The sequence below is a fragment of the Gossypium hirsutum genome, chromosome A01 (assembly GCF_007990345.1).
Source record: "Gossypium hirsutum isolate 1008001.06 chromosome A01, Gossypium_hirsutum_v2.1, whole genome shotgun sequence".
In the NCBI taxonomy this organism is placed as follows: domain Eukaryota; kingdom Viridiplantae; phylum Streptophyta; class Magnoliopsida; order Malvales; family Malvaceae; genus Gossypium; species Gossypium hirsutum.
Genome location: NC_053424.1, coordinates 118,353,344 through 118,370,247, shown reverse-complemented (window position 1 = coordinate 118,370,247; position 16,904 = coordinate 118,353,344). Strand labels below are relative to the sequence as shown.

General features: G+C 28.7%; 2 protein-coding genes across 2 annotated transcripts; both read right to left on the bottom strand.

The window, feature by feature from the left end:
* Positions 1–564: 564 nt before the first annotated feature.
* Positions 565–1,272, bottom strand: LOC107960695 (probable membrane-associated kinase regulator 3). The gene has a single exon (XM_016896993.1). The coding sequence runs from the start codon at positions 1,270–1,272 to the stop codon at positions 565–567; it is 708 nt and encodes a 235-aa protein (XP_016752482.1).
* Positions 1,273–5,439: 4,167 nt separating this feature from the next.
* LOC107961273 (uncharacterized) lies at positions 5,440–6,412 on the bottom strand. Its single transcript, XM_016897448.2, has one exon. It carries the CDS (start codon positions 6,256–6,258, stop codon positions 5,806–5,808), a length of 453 nt encoding a protein of 150 aa, XP_016752937.1. The 5' UTR covers positions 6,259–6,412; the 3' UTR covers positions 5,440–5,805.
* Between the last annotated feature and the right edge of the window lie 10,492 nt (positions 6,413–16,904).

The window sequence follows — 16,904 nt, the reverse complement described above, 5'->3', positions numbered from 1 at the left end:
TAATTCATTCAAACATGCTTCCTTCTACATAGACAACTATACACATAACAACGCACACTAAGACTCAATCAGTATGGTGAGGCTAAAGCTAAAATATTGCTTTGTTATTTGAACATATAACATTTAACAAATTTGTTCTTTGTCTAATAATATTTCAACAAAATAACTTCAATATGACCCTACAAATCACACTCACTTCCAAAGAAATACAAAAAATAATATTTAAATCTTCTGCTGAGAGTTGAATCATTATTTAGGGTTTGAATTTGATAAATTTTCTCATACAGGGAATTTCAATATGACACTACTAATGGAATACCTATTCAAATTCTCTGCAAAGGTTAAATCAGTATTTAGGGTTTGAATTTGGTAATTTTTTTCAACATTGGAGATTGAATTTTTTTTGTTCAAGTTAGGTCCTAAAGTTGACAATTGTTCCTATGTTGGACCCAAATTTTAGGGTTTTCAATATTGATTTGGAAAAAAAATATTTAAGCCCCAATGTGAAAAAAATTCTAAGTTCAGACCCAAAAAATGATTTAACTTCGCTACAAACCCCAAAGTTCATTTTGCACTATTTTCTTTTGAACTAGAAAGCTTTTGAGACATCTTACAATGAACAATGGCTCCTTGTATTGAACTCTCGACCTCTGAGTTCGAACTATTGCTTCGTTTCAACAAATGCAAATCTCCAAATCCGCTCGAACCGAAAGAAAATGATGATGATGATGAAGAACCTGATGAAGAAGATGATGTTGATAAAGACATTATTGGTGTAGAATACCTTTGAATTACACCAGAAAAAGACCTCCTGTGGCTACCATTTGTATTCACACTTGCTTTAACACAACAACATTCATATGAGCACCCAGATTTATTAAACAAAGACTTAAGCTTTTGTGTTATTGTGGACTGTTTGATTTGCTTAAGTTTCCTACACCAAGATTTCTTCAAGTTATTACCAATGAAACCAGATGAAGAAGAAGAAGCCATAGATGAGCAATGTTCTTCAGTTTGAAGTAAACTTTGAAGCATTTGCAGACGAGGAGGAAGATGAAGGGGAAGGAGCTTTCCTTTATAAAAGAGTTCATCAGCTGGTGAAGTTGTTGAAGCAATTTCACCATAAAATGATGAACATGTTTGAAACTCAAATTGTGGTGATGGTGGTGAGGTTATAGGGTAAAATAACAAGTTTGAAGATGATGAACTTACCTCTATATCTATATAATCTTCTTCATCTCCATTGTTATATGAAGCTTGGGTTGTTTCCATATCTTTTTTGTTTTGATTTGTCAAAAACTCAAAAGAGAATAACAATGGTGAAAAGCTCTCTTTGTTTCTTGGAAATTGATGATGAAAGAGAGGGACAGAGGCATCCTTTAAAGTGAGAATGGAGACAAGTTATAAAAAATAAAAATCATGTGGCAAGACAAGTTAAAAAAAAATTATTAAAATTAAAAAAATCTGATTCAGTTGAATCAATTCGTATCAATTTCTAAATTAACCGATTTAATAACTTTTTTCGAATTAATACTTAAATTAATTTTCTATCCAATCGATTGACTATTAGTGACATATTGAGAAACTGTCACGTTCGTTACTAGATTGATTATTAGTGACATATCAGCATAAACTAACAATATTAGTGCAAGGTACCAACCTAGATGATAGAATACAAATTTAAGTACCAACTAAGAATATATAAACAAATACAAAGGACAAAAGGACAAATTACAAATTAGTCCAAAAATAAAATATTTTAAACTATGTACCTATGGATAAATCTATTAGTGACCTGAAATATGTTTTTCTCTCTAGTTTATTGATTTAATACAATCCTACAAACTAAGTTACTTTTTCGTATACAATCAAGAGATAGTAAAAATGAGATAAAAGAAAGAGGATTGTAAGTTTTAAAATCCGAATACTACGAGTTATTAAAATTTGATTCGATTCAAAAAATCGAAAAAAATTGAATTTCGACTTAATTAATTCAAGTTATTTGAGTTTCGAGTTTGAATCAAGTTGAATTTTTCAATTCAAATGATTTCAACTACAGATTGGTGTAAATACTCTTTTGGTCCCTGTCAATTTTGAAAATAAGTAAATTAGTCTTTCTTTCAACAAAAATTACAAAAAAAAATTCAAAGTAATTTTCAAAAATTCAAAATAATTTTTAAAATTCAAAATAATTTTAAAAATTCCAAAATTTATTTTTTTAAAAAAAATTATAATAATTTTTTAAAAAAATTCTAAAGAATATACAAAGAAAGTTAAATTTTTATTTATTTTAAAATAATAATTTTAGAACCTAAATAAGTTAATTAATGATTCAAGTTTATGATATTAAAGCATTTTTTTTATTTTGTTTTGAAAAAGCTTTCAAATATATACAGTTTTAAATTTATATGCTCTAACATAAAATTAGTTATACTGTAACAAAATTTTAATTTGACATGTTTAATTTTTTTAAATTAAACTCGAACAATATTATTCGATTCTATTCAACTCAAATTTCATTTTACTCGACTCGATTCGAAAAAATTTCGAACCAAATTAGGATGATAAAATAGGACTCGTCAGATCAATTAACTCGAATATTTTTCACTCGATTCGATCAAATGCTCTCTATTACTCTTAAATACCACCCTCTCTCATGCTATTTTTTTCCTGAGAAAAAAAATAAAAATAAAAATAAATACCACCTTTGTAAGGGTTCAACATCCACAAACTTCTCTGCAACAAAATTTAAATTTCAAAAGGGCAGCCCTTTTTCCAAAACCTGGTTTTCTGCACTGTTAAGTTCACAATTCAATAATAAATTATAGCCTAAGATATATGTAATATTATATGTTCAAGTCTCCAAAACAGCCTAACATAGATATGTATTATTTCATATTATAAGTACTGCCATGGAGACTATATATTATTATATGTCAACCAGCATTTGACTAAGGTCAAAGCATGGGACTTACTTCTGCTTTTTACCTAACTAACAACAAATATAATATTACATACATATGTAATGTTTTTACACATGTATGAACTTATTGCAATGAAGACTGTATTGTATTACATGCCAACCAGCATTTAACTATGGTAAAAATATCATGAAGGTCATTGTATTAGGAGTTGTATTGCATTTTATCTCCTCTACTTAAAAAATGGATCAATTAGTCTCTGTACGTTAGATCAAAAAGCAAATTACTATTTCTGTTAAAAATTTCATCAATTTCTACTATTAAAAACTTATCTCAGTACATTATAGTGAAGTACATGTGGCATGTCATGTGTAATTATCTCTTTAATTTAACGTACAAAGATTAAATTGTCCATTTTTTAATAAAGAGATAAAATAACTTCCATGATACTTTTAACTACAACAAATATAAGCACCATTCATTCACCTAAATAGGAGGGGAAATCCCCTATGTTTAAGCTCCAACACTTTTGCTTGTCTCCTCTTGTAGTAATTTTTTTTTACTTTGGTCAAAAAACCCTTTTAACTGTGATCCATAACCAGCTCCAATGTTCAATAAACACATTGCACCTCGAATTTGTAGCTTTGAAAATTTACTTTTAGCTAAATTATCTAGTAAAAAGATTTTGTTCACCACATTTCTTACGTGGCTATATCTTGTAGCAATATGTTTACTATTGCTTAGTATGGGCATTGGCTTAGTTATCTAGTGAAAAGATTAAAAAAAATGAATGGAACTTACATTGCTCGTCGATTTCAGGCCACCAGTGGTAGTGGCTTGTTGTCCCATGGGTGTTTCCCATTTGTCATCATCCGCCCTCTTGACTCTTGTTGTGACCTCTATTTTGTTGGCGGACGTTTTGTTTTTCTCTCTCCTCTATTGAAACGCTTGCCCTTTTTGCGTTTACAATGTCAACATCTCTTGTGGGGTTTTTCCGGAACTGAGCTTTGATGATGTCTCGGTGTCATCGCACCAGGTTTTTGCCCCATGCTTGTCTATCGAGTTTCTGATTTCGTTTCGGCTTCCAGTGGAAGGCGTGCATGCCGATGGGCCAGGGTCTCAATGCTGTTCCCTCTTCCTCCTTGCTTGGGGGCAGCAACGAACAATCCTAAGGTTGCTCTAAGTTTTGAGTTTTGGGCTTAGCTGTTGTATTCTATGGGGTTAGGCCCCATTTAATTGTATCTAGCTTTTTAAATAGTCTTTTTAGAAATTATAAAAATAGTCGTCTTTTTTTTCTCAAATTACATTTTATTTATTTATGTTTGAAATATTATGTTTTAGTCACTTACGTTATCGTTTTGTTACAAAGCGATCACTTTACTGTTAAGCTCCGTTAACTCCCTAACGATAGTCCTACATGGTAGTCTAAATTAAATTTATTTAATTAAAAACTTGTTTTCATCTCAGCAACTAGATATCCAAGTTGGCATTTAAAATTCATTTAGACTGTCACATAGGATTGCCACTAAGGAGGTAACGGAACTTTACGGTAAAGTGATCACTTCGTAACAAAATAATAACGTAAGTGTTTAAAACGTAACATTTCAAACATAAGTAACTAAATTATAATATGAGGCAAACAAAAATGACTATTTTTGTAGTTTATTTCTTTTTTTTTTACACAATGCCTAAAACTACCCATAGTCTTTCTCCAACACATAAATAGGTGAACCTACGTACTTTTATATTAACAACAATACCGATACCAATCAAATTAAGACTCATCCAGGAAGAAAAATACTTATTTAAATTCAAGTGAATGTCAAAATACAAATATGACTTACATATGAAAAGAGTTATCATTTCAATGCAAAGAACAGTGACCTAGGAAGAATTTTGGCAGCAACAAACAATAGACTTTGACAAAAACAGACATAATTTTATATGAACCCCTGTTATTTTATGGGGTTTGGTAATTGGAATTAAAAAAAAGTGGGGGGGTATCCAATGCAATATATGCATGCGTTTCTTTCTCAGTTTAACCCTTACATAACTATTCCCATTTTTCGAAACTCCCAAACACTAGTATACCTAACAAAACTCCATAGTTTAGGGGAATACTATGTTTTGTCATGCATCAAACATATGCATACACACAAATTGGATATAGTCAAAAAAAAAAATTCTAGAGGAAGTACATAAAATTGCTATTTTATAAGTTAGAATATGAATATATATTTATATATTCCATATATAATTTTTAAGATTATAGGTTAATATTCATATCATTTATATATAAATCTATTTAAAAATATTAGATTATGATATATTCAAACTTGATTGAGTTAAAAAAAAGTAATTTATAAGTCGAGACCTCTAGGAAAACAAAACCCTATTTCTCATAATATGTATAGGTATTACTTAGCTCTAAACATTTTGAACAACTTAAAAAAAACAAAGGTCCTCTGCACTAAAAGTCATATTTTATTTTGTTTTTTTACTTAAAAATGAGTAAATTAATCTTAATATGTTAGATTAAAGAGTAAATTGATTTTTTCTATTAAAAATTTCATTCATTTCTTCTATTCAAAACCAACATGACAGATGGAATAATCATATGGTTAGACGTGGTGTGCTAGGTGTACCTCATCCCGTCGTACAATGACGGATTTTTAATTGTAAAAACAGATAAAATTTTTAACAGAATTATTAATTTACTCTTTAATACAACGTATATGAACTAATTTGTCCATTTTTTCAATAAAGGGACAAAGTATAATTCAAATTTTAATACAATATCAAAAATTAAATAAACCCAAAACCCAATTTCTTTTAAACATGCATAATTTTTTTTAAAAAAAAAACCCAATTTATTTTTCAAGAACTAAACATTCCTTTGATCTAAAACATCAATACTAGCATAGCAAGAAAGCAACCTATTAAAAACCCTAAACAAAACAACCTTCACTTTCCTCCAAACCAAACACTTCCTTTTAATAACAATACGTACTCTCCTTTGGTTGCTCTTCTTCTTCTTCCTCCCACCATGACCCATCTTCTCTTTAACTTTCCCAAAGCATTTCATAGTCTTTTCAGGCACAGTTTCTTTCTTGGAAAATCTATAGCTTCTCAGATACATCTGCCTGCAAGAGATACTGTCAACAACTCGAACACTTGGTCGACAATAATCCATTGAAGAAGGAGCTGATGAGGTCCTTGATCTTAAAAACTCAGCATCTGAACCTGGCCACTTGTAAAGATTCATATAGGTTGCTCTCATAGGTTTCTTGGGGTCTTCAGCATCGTTCAAACAATTAGAAATGCAAATAGAACTCATTTTTTGAATATGGATTTTTGGAGTTATGAAGTATAACAAAGCTATATATGTATATATTTAATGGAAAAGAAAGAAAAAATGGAGAGATGATGGAGTGGAGTTGGGTTTTTTCAAGTGGGATCTTTTATGCCATGATTTAACATAATTACACTAATAGTGCTTATTTTTGTTGACCAAAATGGGGTGCCATGAAGTAGACTTATAGTTGGAATATATGATGATAATGGGTAAATATGTAAAATCATAAAAAGATTTGATTAAGTCTACTCAAATAAGAATATAATGTGTTGCTAAATTGTCAAATTCTTGTTTTAGTCCCTGTAATATACTCAATTTGAGATTTAATTTTTGTACTTTAAATTGTTAATACCATTAACAAAAAGTCTTAAATATTATGGGGTTGAGCTAGAATTCTCTAGAATGAAAAATTAGTGAAAAATAATTATTTTAATAACCATAATTTTAACTTTTAAATAACATAAAAAATTTCAAGTTTTGAGGTTTAGGTCTTTAAAAAAATTCTACATCATCCGACTAACGAAATTTTTTATCGGTGTTAACGAGATACATTAAAGCATAACATCAAAAAGAGTAAAACTAATAAATTATGTACATTTAAAGTATAAGGGCTAACCAACATCAAATAAAATACACATAGGGACTAAACATTCAAATTAAACATAGTATAGGGAGAAAAACCATAATTTATCCAATTTGTTCATGGCATGATTTGAACTTAGTGGTGGTATTTTAGCAATGGTGGTGTGTGGTGTTAGGCAAAGTGTGGATTGGCTAATGATATTCATTTTTATTGACCAAAATGGGGTTTATAGTTTGGCCGTGGTCAAGGTTGTTACCTACAAATCCACTTAGAGTTGGAGTCTTTGTGTTTAAACGAGTAAACTCAAAATAATTAAATAGGAGGACTGAGTATTAATTCGAATAGTATCGGTATTATTGTCAGTGTAAGAGAACATGGGTTCGAGTACATTGAAGCATATTATCCTCTTATTTAAGGGTTGAGGAGGGGCTATGGGTAGTCTGAACATTGTATCAAAAATAACAGATATACTAAGAACCTATAATGAGATTAATGTTGAAAAATAATAATAATTAAATACTTTTTTGATTTACTTTCTTTTATATGAGAGTAGTGTTACGATCCCTAGTTCTTTATTTTTTGATATAATGATTAGAATTACGTATAGCCCCTTTTCAACTCTTAAATAAGAGGATAATGCGTTTTAGTATACTCGAACTCACATATTCTTATATTGAGAATAATACCGATACTAACAGAACTTAGGTTCAAGTGTTTTTCCAAAACACGTTTTAACACTTCGACTTTGGTTTAATCCACCAATATGGAATAAGGGTTTTCTGATGTTGAAATCTACCTACTTTTGTCACTATGGTCAATTCCATATTTATAATGGTGAAAGTGAGTGAACTGTTGATATTTTATTTATGTATTTTGAAATTTTTTTATTTGAAAATTAAAATTTTATTGATAATATTATTACGAATTTTATGTACAATTTTAATATTTAATTTTTTTATAGCACATAATACAACTTAACAAAATTCAATTAACTGCTTTGGCTTCAACCACTTGAATTTTCGATATTCCTTTTTATTTCTCATCAGACGAATAGTTCCTTCTTTTGGAAATCCTAACTATTCTTAGCTCATAGTTTCACCCCAGCTTATAAATAGGAAGATAATAATGCGCTTCAACACACTAATCATGCCAGTTGAGCTAAAACTCAATCGACAACAACTAGTTGAAACTTTGTATATATAATTTACATAAAATAAAATATGAAATGTAAGGTTAAATTATTAACAAATTTAACATTAATGTCTCTTCATTTTATAAAAACAAATATAGCCTTAGTTTGTTGGTAGCTTAAGGCCCATTAAAGAAAGACTAGAATTATAAAGACAAAATCACATTATTTTTTAAAGTTAGAAGCTCAAGCCCCAGCATCAAAATGAATACATTTTTCTTTTTCTTTTTTGTATGGAAATCAAAATACAATGAATGGGATTGGTTTATTGATGGCCCTACAAAAGAAGCATCCTAGGCTAATAATTATTTTGTTCTTTTGCATTTTAATTTTAGTCCAAAACCCTAAACTATTTTGTTTTTTATTCCTTTGTCTGTCTTTAATATTTCTAGATTCTTTTCTTAAACCCTTGTCTTGCTTGAAGCTTTGCAAACCATACACTTGTTGCTTTCTAGTTTAATTCCAATAAAATTTTTTAGGAATTTCAATTTATAGTTGTTGAAGTTAAAACATTTTAATGAGTTAGCTTGAGATTTAATCAAAATTATTTAGTTTTAATATAGAAAACTTTAATTTAAAATCAAATTTAGTACAAATAGTTCAAACTTGAAGGTTTGCTTGATATTTAAAACGGTTTGAACAAAATTATTAAGTTTTAGAAAACACAAAGGGTCGGGTTTGAGCTACCATAACCAAGGTTCAAAGTTAGCTCAATTGGTTTTTGGATTTTATAATATCATTTTTATTTTATTTTTATATATTATGTTATTTATTTCATATTAAAATACTATAATTTAAAAAATATTTAAGTAATTTATGTTTAATATTTTAATAAATTTAAATATTGAACAAATATAATACATATTTTTATCAAAACGTCTAAATGAAGGGTGTGTTTGATAAATCATTAAAAAATGGGGAAAAGACAAAAATTTTTATTAGTCCTTAAAGATTGCTTGTTTGTTGTTTTGCCAGGTAAGTTTATATGGAACTTACTATGTTAATTCATGTTATGCTTGTACCTATTAGTTTGTATTGATGTGAATGTAATAACTTTTGACATCCAATGGATTAAATTGTAAGGTATGAATTTTATGGTAATTATAAACAGGTATGAGGTATCGAATGGATTTTAAATGTTTACATGATTGACATAATATGAATATATTGTTAGAATGATTGAATTGAGATGAATACAATAATAATGCCCATGTGAACTTAGTACATGATTAAGATACGTATGGCATGCCATTAAGATCAAATATAAAAACGATCAAAGATTTACATGGTTATTTGAGATCCAACATTTGTTACGGATTCTCAATTCAAATATGTCAACTTGTGTGAGCAACCTTGATTACTGTCAACTTGTGTGAGCACTATAGTCCTACGCATCCGACTTTAGTTTACTAAGGTTCTCCCGGGCGAGTAAATGGTAAATAAAAGGAAATGAAACGGTTGAGATGATTGAACATGAATTGAATTACATATGTTTGCAAATTGAATATGATTTAGATAGTTTATTATATAAGATGAATTCTTACATATGTAAATGATTGTGTTATAAGTTCATGACATGTAGATGAACTAACCTATTGGATGTATTTGTTGAAATGCATATGAAAGTATAAGGATGTCAAAGGGCTGTCATGCTTAATTCCAATGTATTTTGATTTCTTAATTGTTGCAATGTCAAGGTAAGTTAAGTAAGTTTCATATGGACTTACTAAGCATTCAATATGCTTACTTCACTGCCTCACTTTTCCTTGTAGATTGTTGACTTGAGGAACGTGTCTATCGGATTGTCGAGAAGCTCACACTATACATCTATTGACTCTGTAGTCTTTTAATCATTTTAAGACTCAGTTATGTGTGGTATGTACATAGGTGTTTGTTTTAGTTAACTTTGTATATGATATAGTCTGAAACCTATGTTAAGTATGACTTTGCAATATAGTAAAACTTGTTGATATGATGTGCTTTTGGTTTAAGGAATAAGTTATGTGATTGACACGTTTGAATACGTAATGGTATAAGTAAAATGACGGTGTTGAATAGCTTAAAGGCATGGTTGATTAGGTTGAATTTGGTCAAGTTGAATTGTTAGGTTTTGATGCCAAATCGTGGAAATGTTGCATTGGATTATTGAAATTGGTTAAATGTTATGTTTTGGCATGTATTTGGTACATTTTTGTACAGGAAAATGTTATGCAAAATGCAACAAATGATAAGTTTGAAAGATTGACATGAAACAGGTACCAAATGGCTTAAATTGTACCAAAAATAGAGTTTTCGTCCCAACGACAATATTTTCTCGTCGTAACGTTGGTCGACAATATATAAAGTCAAGATGTCTAGTGGCTTGAAATCATGGCGTGACAAATTGTTTGGTGACATCACGACGTGGAGGAGGTGACATCAGTCCTGAATTTTTGAAACTTTGCAATTTGGTCCTATATCATGCTCAAGTAAACAAAAGAGCTTTTTTAAGCTCAAATAAGGCTTCGATTTAATTACGTATCATAATGAGAATGTTTTTATGACATGTTTGAATGTTTGATTGATTGATTTATGGTATATTTGACAGTAATTGCTTCGGCAACAGTTGTGGCATATTGTAGCTAGGACCTGACGATCAGGTTGGGCAATGGGTGTTACATAGTCACCTAGCCAACAATAGATAGTAAAGTTGCATTATATCCACTTAATTTATGGCGAACCTTGTCAATTAAGAACTTATAAGTAGAGCAACCCATATGTTTATGACCAGCGATACACCCAAGTACACCTCAACTTATCCACTGCCTGAAAATTGCGCCCGTGGCAAATACTCTCCCAAGCATTAGTGCAAGTATTCGATGAGAAAAACACCTTTGTCATATTTAGAAATGAGATATTTAAATTAATGTTGAAAATATTAAGTCGATTTTATTTTATTAAAAAATATTTTTTATAAATGAGATAATCAAATTATCATATTTATCATTCATCCAGAACTATCAAAATAATATAAAATATTATATTAATAAAATTAAAATTAAAATAAATAATATTTTAAAAATCAATATTTACTTTTATCAAACAATATAATTATATTCAATATTTATATTTACTAATTTATCAAACAATTTTTTAATATAAACACTTATATAATTTAGTAATAAAAATTTAGTATTTAAATTTTCGACCCTTAATTTTTTAATTTATCAAACACACCCGAACTTAAATGAACTATTTACAAATATGATAAAATTTTAGCGAATATTTTAAGCTAATACTCTAGACAGACCAAGTTTAAACAAGCAATAACGGTATCAATACCATACGTAAACTAGCCCGACTCAATCCATGCACCCTTTAATAAAATTATTAAATTTGGAATTAAATAATAATAATTCAAAGAAACTCAAATGATTCAAAGAAATTTCAATTCTAAGGTAAAACTTTTTACAACTTCAAACTCATTCTCAGCCACACTTTTGCTTCTGATTTTTTTTTCTTTGTTCAATTTCATGTGGATTTTTTTTTATTTTACATTTTTTAACAGTCTTATTCAAAACCCAAAATGTCATGCTCACAATCACATAATTTTCAAGCATATTCTTTTTGAAAAATTCAAGTACTTGTTATTGAAATTTAAGAACTAAAACACAACATCTGGCACTGAGTAGACAAGTTTTAGATCTTTTATGGATTTCTAAGTTTTGTGGTCACTTCCAACTTGCTCTTTCAATTAATTGGTAGGGTCATGGTGTGAATTAGGATCGTAAAGTATATGATGTGACCTCAAGAGCATTGGAGTTTGTGGTTTAAGACGTTATATGCGTGTTATAGATTGAAGAAAGAAGCAACATGCCTAAGCTCGTAGTCCTTTGCTTGCAGGCTGCCTTCGATTATGATATCCCACTCGTTTGTAAACTTCAACATGCCCAGCGCTATTCGGTCTTGCCTGAAAGATGCATGAAAGTTTATCTAAAAATTCAAAAAATTTAAGTAAAAATATAGGCTTAAAAATTTAGTTTGTACAAAAAATAATGTCCATTTAAAAATGGATCGGACATCGGGTAATATTTTTTTTGCCTGACCCAGATACATGTCTAAAAGTATCGATACCCTTAACAAAGTATTAGTACTTTCACAAAAGTTTCGATGTTTTGAAAATTAAAGAAAAATTGTCTGAGTATCGATACTCTCCCCAAGGTGTTGATACCTCATAGTAAGTATCGATACATTTCCTATTGTATCAATATTATAGGATTTAATACGGGTCAGTCCGGGTCTGTGTTTAGCATATATAATCTGGGTCGACCTTGGACAAAAATTTAGATCTATTTTTTGAGTTATCATTCAGGCCTAAAATTTTGTTGGGACCTAACCTGACCCATAGATAACTCTATGTACGGAATAATATTTAGATTCAAATATTTTAAGTACTATTTGAATGTTGATAAAAATCTTTAGATATCTATTATTCAAATTTGCTTTACTTTTGTAAATAACATGTTGGGATTTAGATGTATGAATTTATTATTCACTCAAGTTTTTAATTTTTATTTTACTTAAAATATATATATTTTTGGGTAGAATTGTGATTTGGACCCAAGTTATTCTTAAAGAAGGTAAACCTCAACAATTAGACTACAGAACTTAAGATTCATTTAAAAGATAATTTAATTCGGATTCAAATGGTATTACTCGAATTTCATTAGGTAATAAAATGAATTCTATTGTTAAAGCATATTTGCGTAATCAAATTTAAATATTTGAATTTTTTTCTTTGCAAAGTAACAAGTACAAAGTATAAATACATGCTTAAGTATTCACAAGAATCAAATGAGTACAAACGGATTGTTCGAGTAACCATAAAATAGAATCAAACTATTACAACATAAATGGACTAAAGCCTACAAACTGGACTAAAACTCACACATAATGGAACTCGAAGACCTACGTATCTAATTACAAAAGATAAATCTCAAACCTGGGTACTTAGAACCCAAGATCTCTATGTTAACCAACTGAGTTAAGATGTTTATTGGCAATCATATATATTATCAATATATCAAATGATTATAATGAAGAACACAAGATAATATATAAATAATATTATGTAATTTCTTTAAGAAGAAAACTAGTACAAAAAAGAAAGTTGGAACTTGTTCCAATTGAATTTTCAATCAACTTGTGAGGACCAAAATGTTGAAAAGTGGAAACTTAGAGACAAATTTGTAAGGTTTTAAGAAACCAAATATTAATGATGAAAGATTTTGTTGATGTAGATGAAATTTCTTGTTGGGTGCCTTTTATTATAGCATACCAATGTAGAAAATGAAATAAATTAAAATCACATCCCACTCCACGAGATCTCTCAATTCAAGTCATAAAATTGACTTCTGTATGTTGTCTTGTGGAAAGCAAGCAAAAGTAATTATTTTGGGTCATGATGCTGATTTAATTTGTGGTTTGACTATACTTTGAATTAAAAAAAATATTAAGCACTTAAATTTCACTTTCTAATGAGTAATTTATTACACTGTTTAGGGATTAGTTGTTTTTCGAAAGAAGTTTTTAAAGTATTATTCGTCGAGCAGTCAATTAAATCTTCGAATGAAAATATTATTTTTAATGTCTATGTTGAGTTTAATTCTGGGTTTTTATCTCCTTATTTCGAGGAAAGCCCCAAATGATTCATAGAGTTTGATGAGAGTGTCTAATCACCCTTACCTTTAATGGGACTTAGTGTATAAGAATACTACCACTTGACTAGAACTCGAGGCTGAAACCAAGCACAAACATCTCCAAAATAATACCTTCGTCCGAGAGTCTGATCAATTGTTCGATGAATAACACTTTAAAGACTTCTTCCGAAAGAAAGCTAAACCCCCTCCACATACACTATATATAAATAATGAATTAAGTATTTATGTTCTTTATATTTTAATAAATTTAGAAAAATTCATACCGAATCGTAAAATTTAAACTTAAAACGACATAAATTTAATTATTCAACATCACCATTTCAAATAAATCCACATTTAAAAAATTTTATGAAGTTAAACCATACATGAAAAAAAATGCAAATGATATGACAATTTTAATTTTATTTTATTTAACACCCTGTATGAACAAATATTATTTCAAATTGAACAATAATTTTTTTTATATGGAATCAATGAAGGAAAATTACATTAACAGGATTTAAAATTTAGTCTTTGACATTACTAAAAAAAATCTGAATTATTGTTGTTATGTAATTATATCTAAGTGTTATTTAATTTGAAAATTAATTGGTATTTCGATTCAAATATAAGAATTAATTTAATCTCTAAGTAAATTCTTTGAAATTAATAATAAAAAATAAAAAATCAAGATAAAAAATTGACTATTAAATTAGTTGAATTGATTTTATAATTTTATAATTAATTATTTAATTATTATTAAATCAACGATTGAACAAATTAAACCAAAAATTAACAATCTAATCATTCCATCTTTGATACAGTTATTAGAACATTCATTATATTAGACCTCACCTATAGGCACATATATTTTGGGTAAACTATATTCAAAGTTGTTAAACTATTAGCAAGTTTACTTTTTAGTCACTCGACTTCAAAAAATTTTAAAATGGTCATTGAACTATTCGAAAGTTTTTATTTAAGTCATTGGGCAGTTAAGTGTGTTTTTTTTATTTAAAGTTTGGCTAGCAAGCTCTAAGTGACGATTTGACTATCTATACGATGGATCAATACCCATCGACGAGTAGAAGAACATACTTTAGATCTAAGTCAATCTGACAGTCAGTGTCAGATATTAGAGAATAATACTATTTAAATTTTGATTCGTAAATTCGCAATATTAATAGTTGTTTAAAATTATTAATTAATATATATATTACAAATAAAAAAGATCATCAAATAACGACTTTAAGGATACAATAATTTAAATAAATTTTTTAAAATAATTTAATAACTAAAACATAAACTCACCCAACCATTTGAGATTATTTTTTGCCAAATATTTATTTTCTATTAAGGAAAAGTCGTGTAGATGAGATGAATGAGCATTGGGCAGCGGGCAACCCTACGGGCAGAAAGTGCGTGCGTGACTTCGACACTGACAATGACAGGTTACGAATCAAAAGACACTTTTAATCCTTTACGGCAAATGGGAATGGACCATTTGTATTTTAATGGCAAAATTTAGTATTTTACACCCTTTTTCTTCAATTTTTTATTTAGTCCTTGAACATTCTAAGAAACCTCCAAGCACACACTTCAAAAACCCCCAAAAATTTTCCTTCTTTTACAATTTTTTTTATCCGTCCGATTAGATCTTATCATCGGTATTTTCCATTATGAATATTTTATTTATTTAACTTTTTAATATTTTCACACATAAAAACTATTTATTAAATTAAAAAAAACTTTTTTATTGTATTGTATTTTAGGGAATATAATTTTTGACCCTTCACTTAGCAACTAAGTTCATTTTGGTACTTATTTTTTTACCTACTTAGTATATGAACTTGACAACTAGATTCATTTTGGTCTCTAAATTTGAAAAATATAAAAAAGTTTGATGACATAACACTTTGAGATTGTATCATATTATTAGTTGAAAATTTTAAAAAATTATATAAATTTTCAAGTGATGATGTGGTACAATCCTAAAGTGTCACATACGTGTTCTAGTAACTAGACCAGTGATTGAACCGATCAGATCACTGGTTCCTGATTCAATTGGTTTGATTGGGTTAACTACTAGATCAACAATAGTTAAACAAATGATTAAAAATTCATAAAAACCAGTTCAACTGCTAGCTTTTGTCTCAATTTCAATTTTTACCAACTTCAAGTAATTTTGATTCAATTGGTTTAACCCTTTTATTTGAACTAATATATTAGTCAATTCTCAATCTAATTAATCTGACCAGCCAATCTAGCTGTGTTCAAATAATATAAATCACATTATGAAATCTTGACAGAATTTAAGTTTAAAAACAAAAACAGATCTAACTGTAAAATTCAAGTATCGAAATGAAAAAACAAATATAAGCACCAAAAATGATTTAATTATTTTTTATTGTATTTATTTATATTATTGTGGGATTTCAAACACATTATTGTCGGATCATGCTTCTCAATGGTTTATTGCCATGCTTAGAATATAATATAAACAAGTTTGAGACTGGCAAGAAAGTCGTACAATGAGGACTGCATTTTAATAGGTGGATGGGTAATTATTGTCATACTTCAATTAATTAATCCTTACGTACGATCCAAAAAAAAAAAATTCTTACGTGCACAATGCTATAAATGATTCCTCCTAGTTTAAGCATATACCTAATTACCTCTTTTAAGGTCAACCACTTCGATTAAGAAGGATATACATCTCGAGAATTTATTGAAATTTTATCAAGCATAATCAAACAACATTTTAGTAGAGCACTTCATAGTTTTATGGGTAATTTTTCAAGGTCATATATGGTAGGATATTGTCTACAGGTGTGTAGTGTACTTCGCATTTCAGATGACACAGAGTTGATGTCAACACGACGTGTTTCTCACTCAACTAGATTTCTTATCCTAGTTAAACTATGTTATATTTTCTCAATCTAACTTTGATTAATCAATGGATGTTTTAGTAATATTTGTACACGAAATTCAGCCTATAAATAAGCCTATTAACAACCCTGGGTTTTGGGAAATCTTTGTATTTCAGATTCAGGGTTTATTTGTTTCTCCATCCTGTACTCCCCTTTTTCAGTTTTTTACCGTTTTATTGAAGTTTTCTTTGTCTATATTATTTTATCCTCTTTGAAGAGATTTTTTTACGTAAATATTTGTGCCCAAA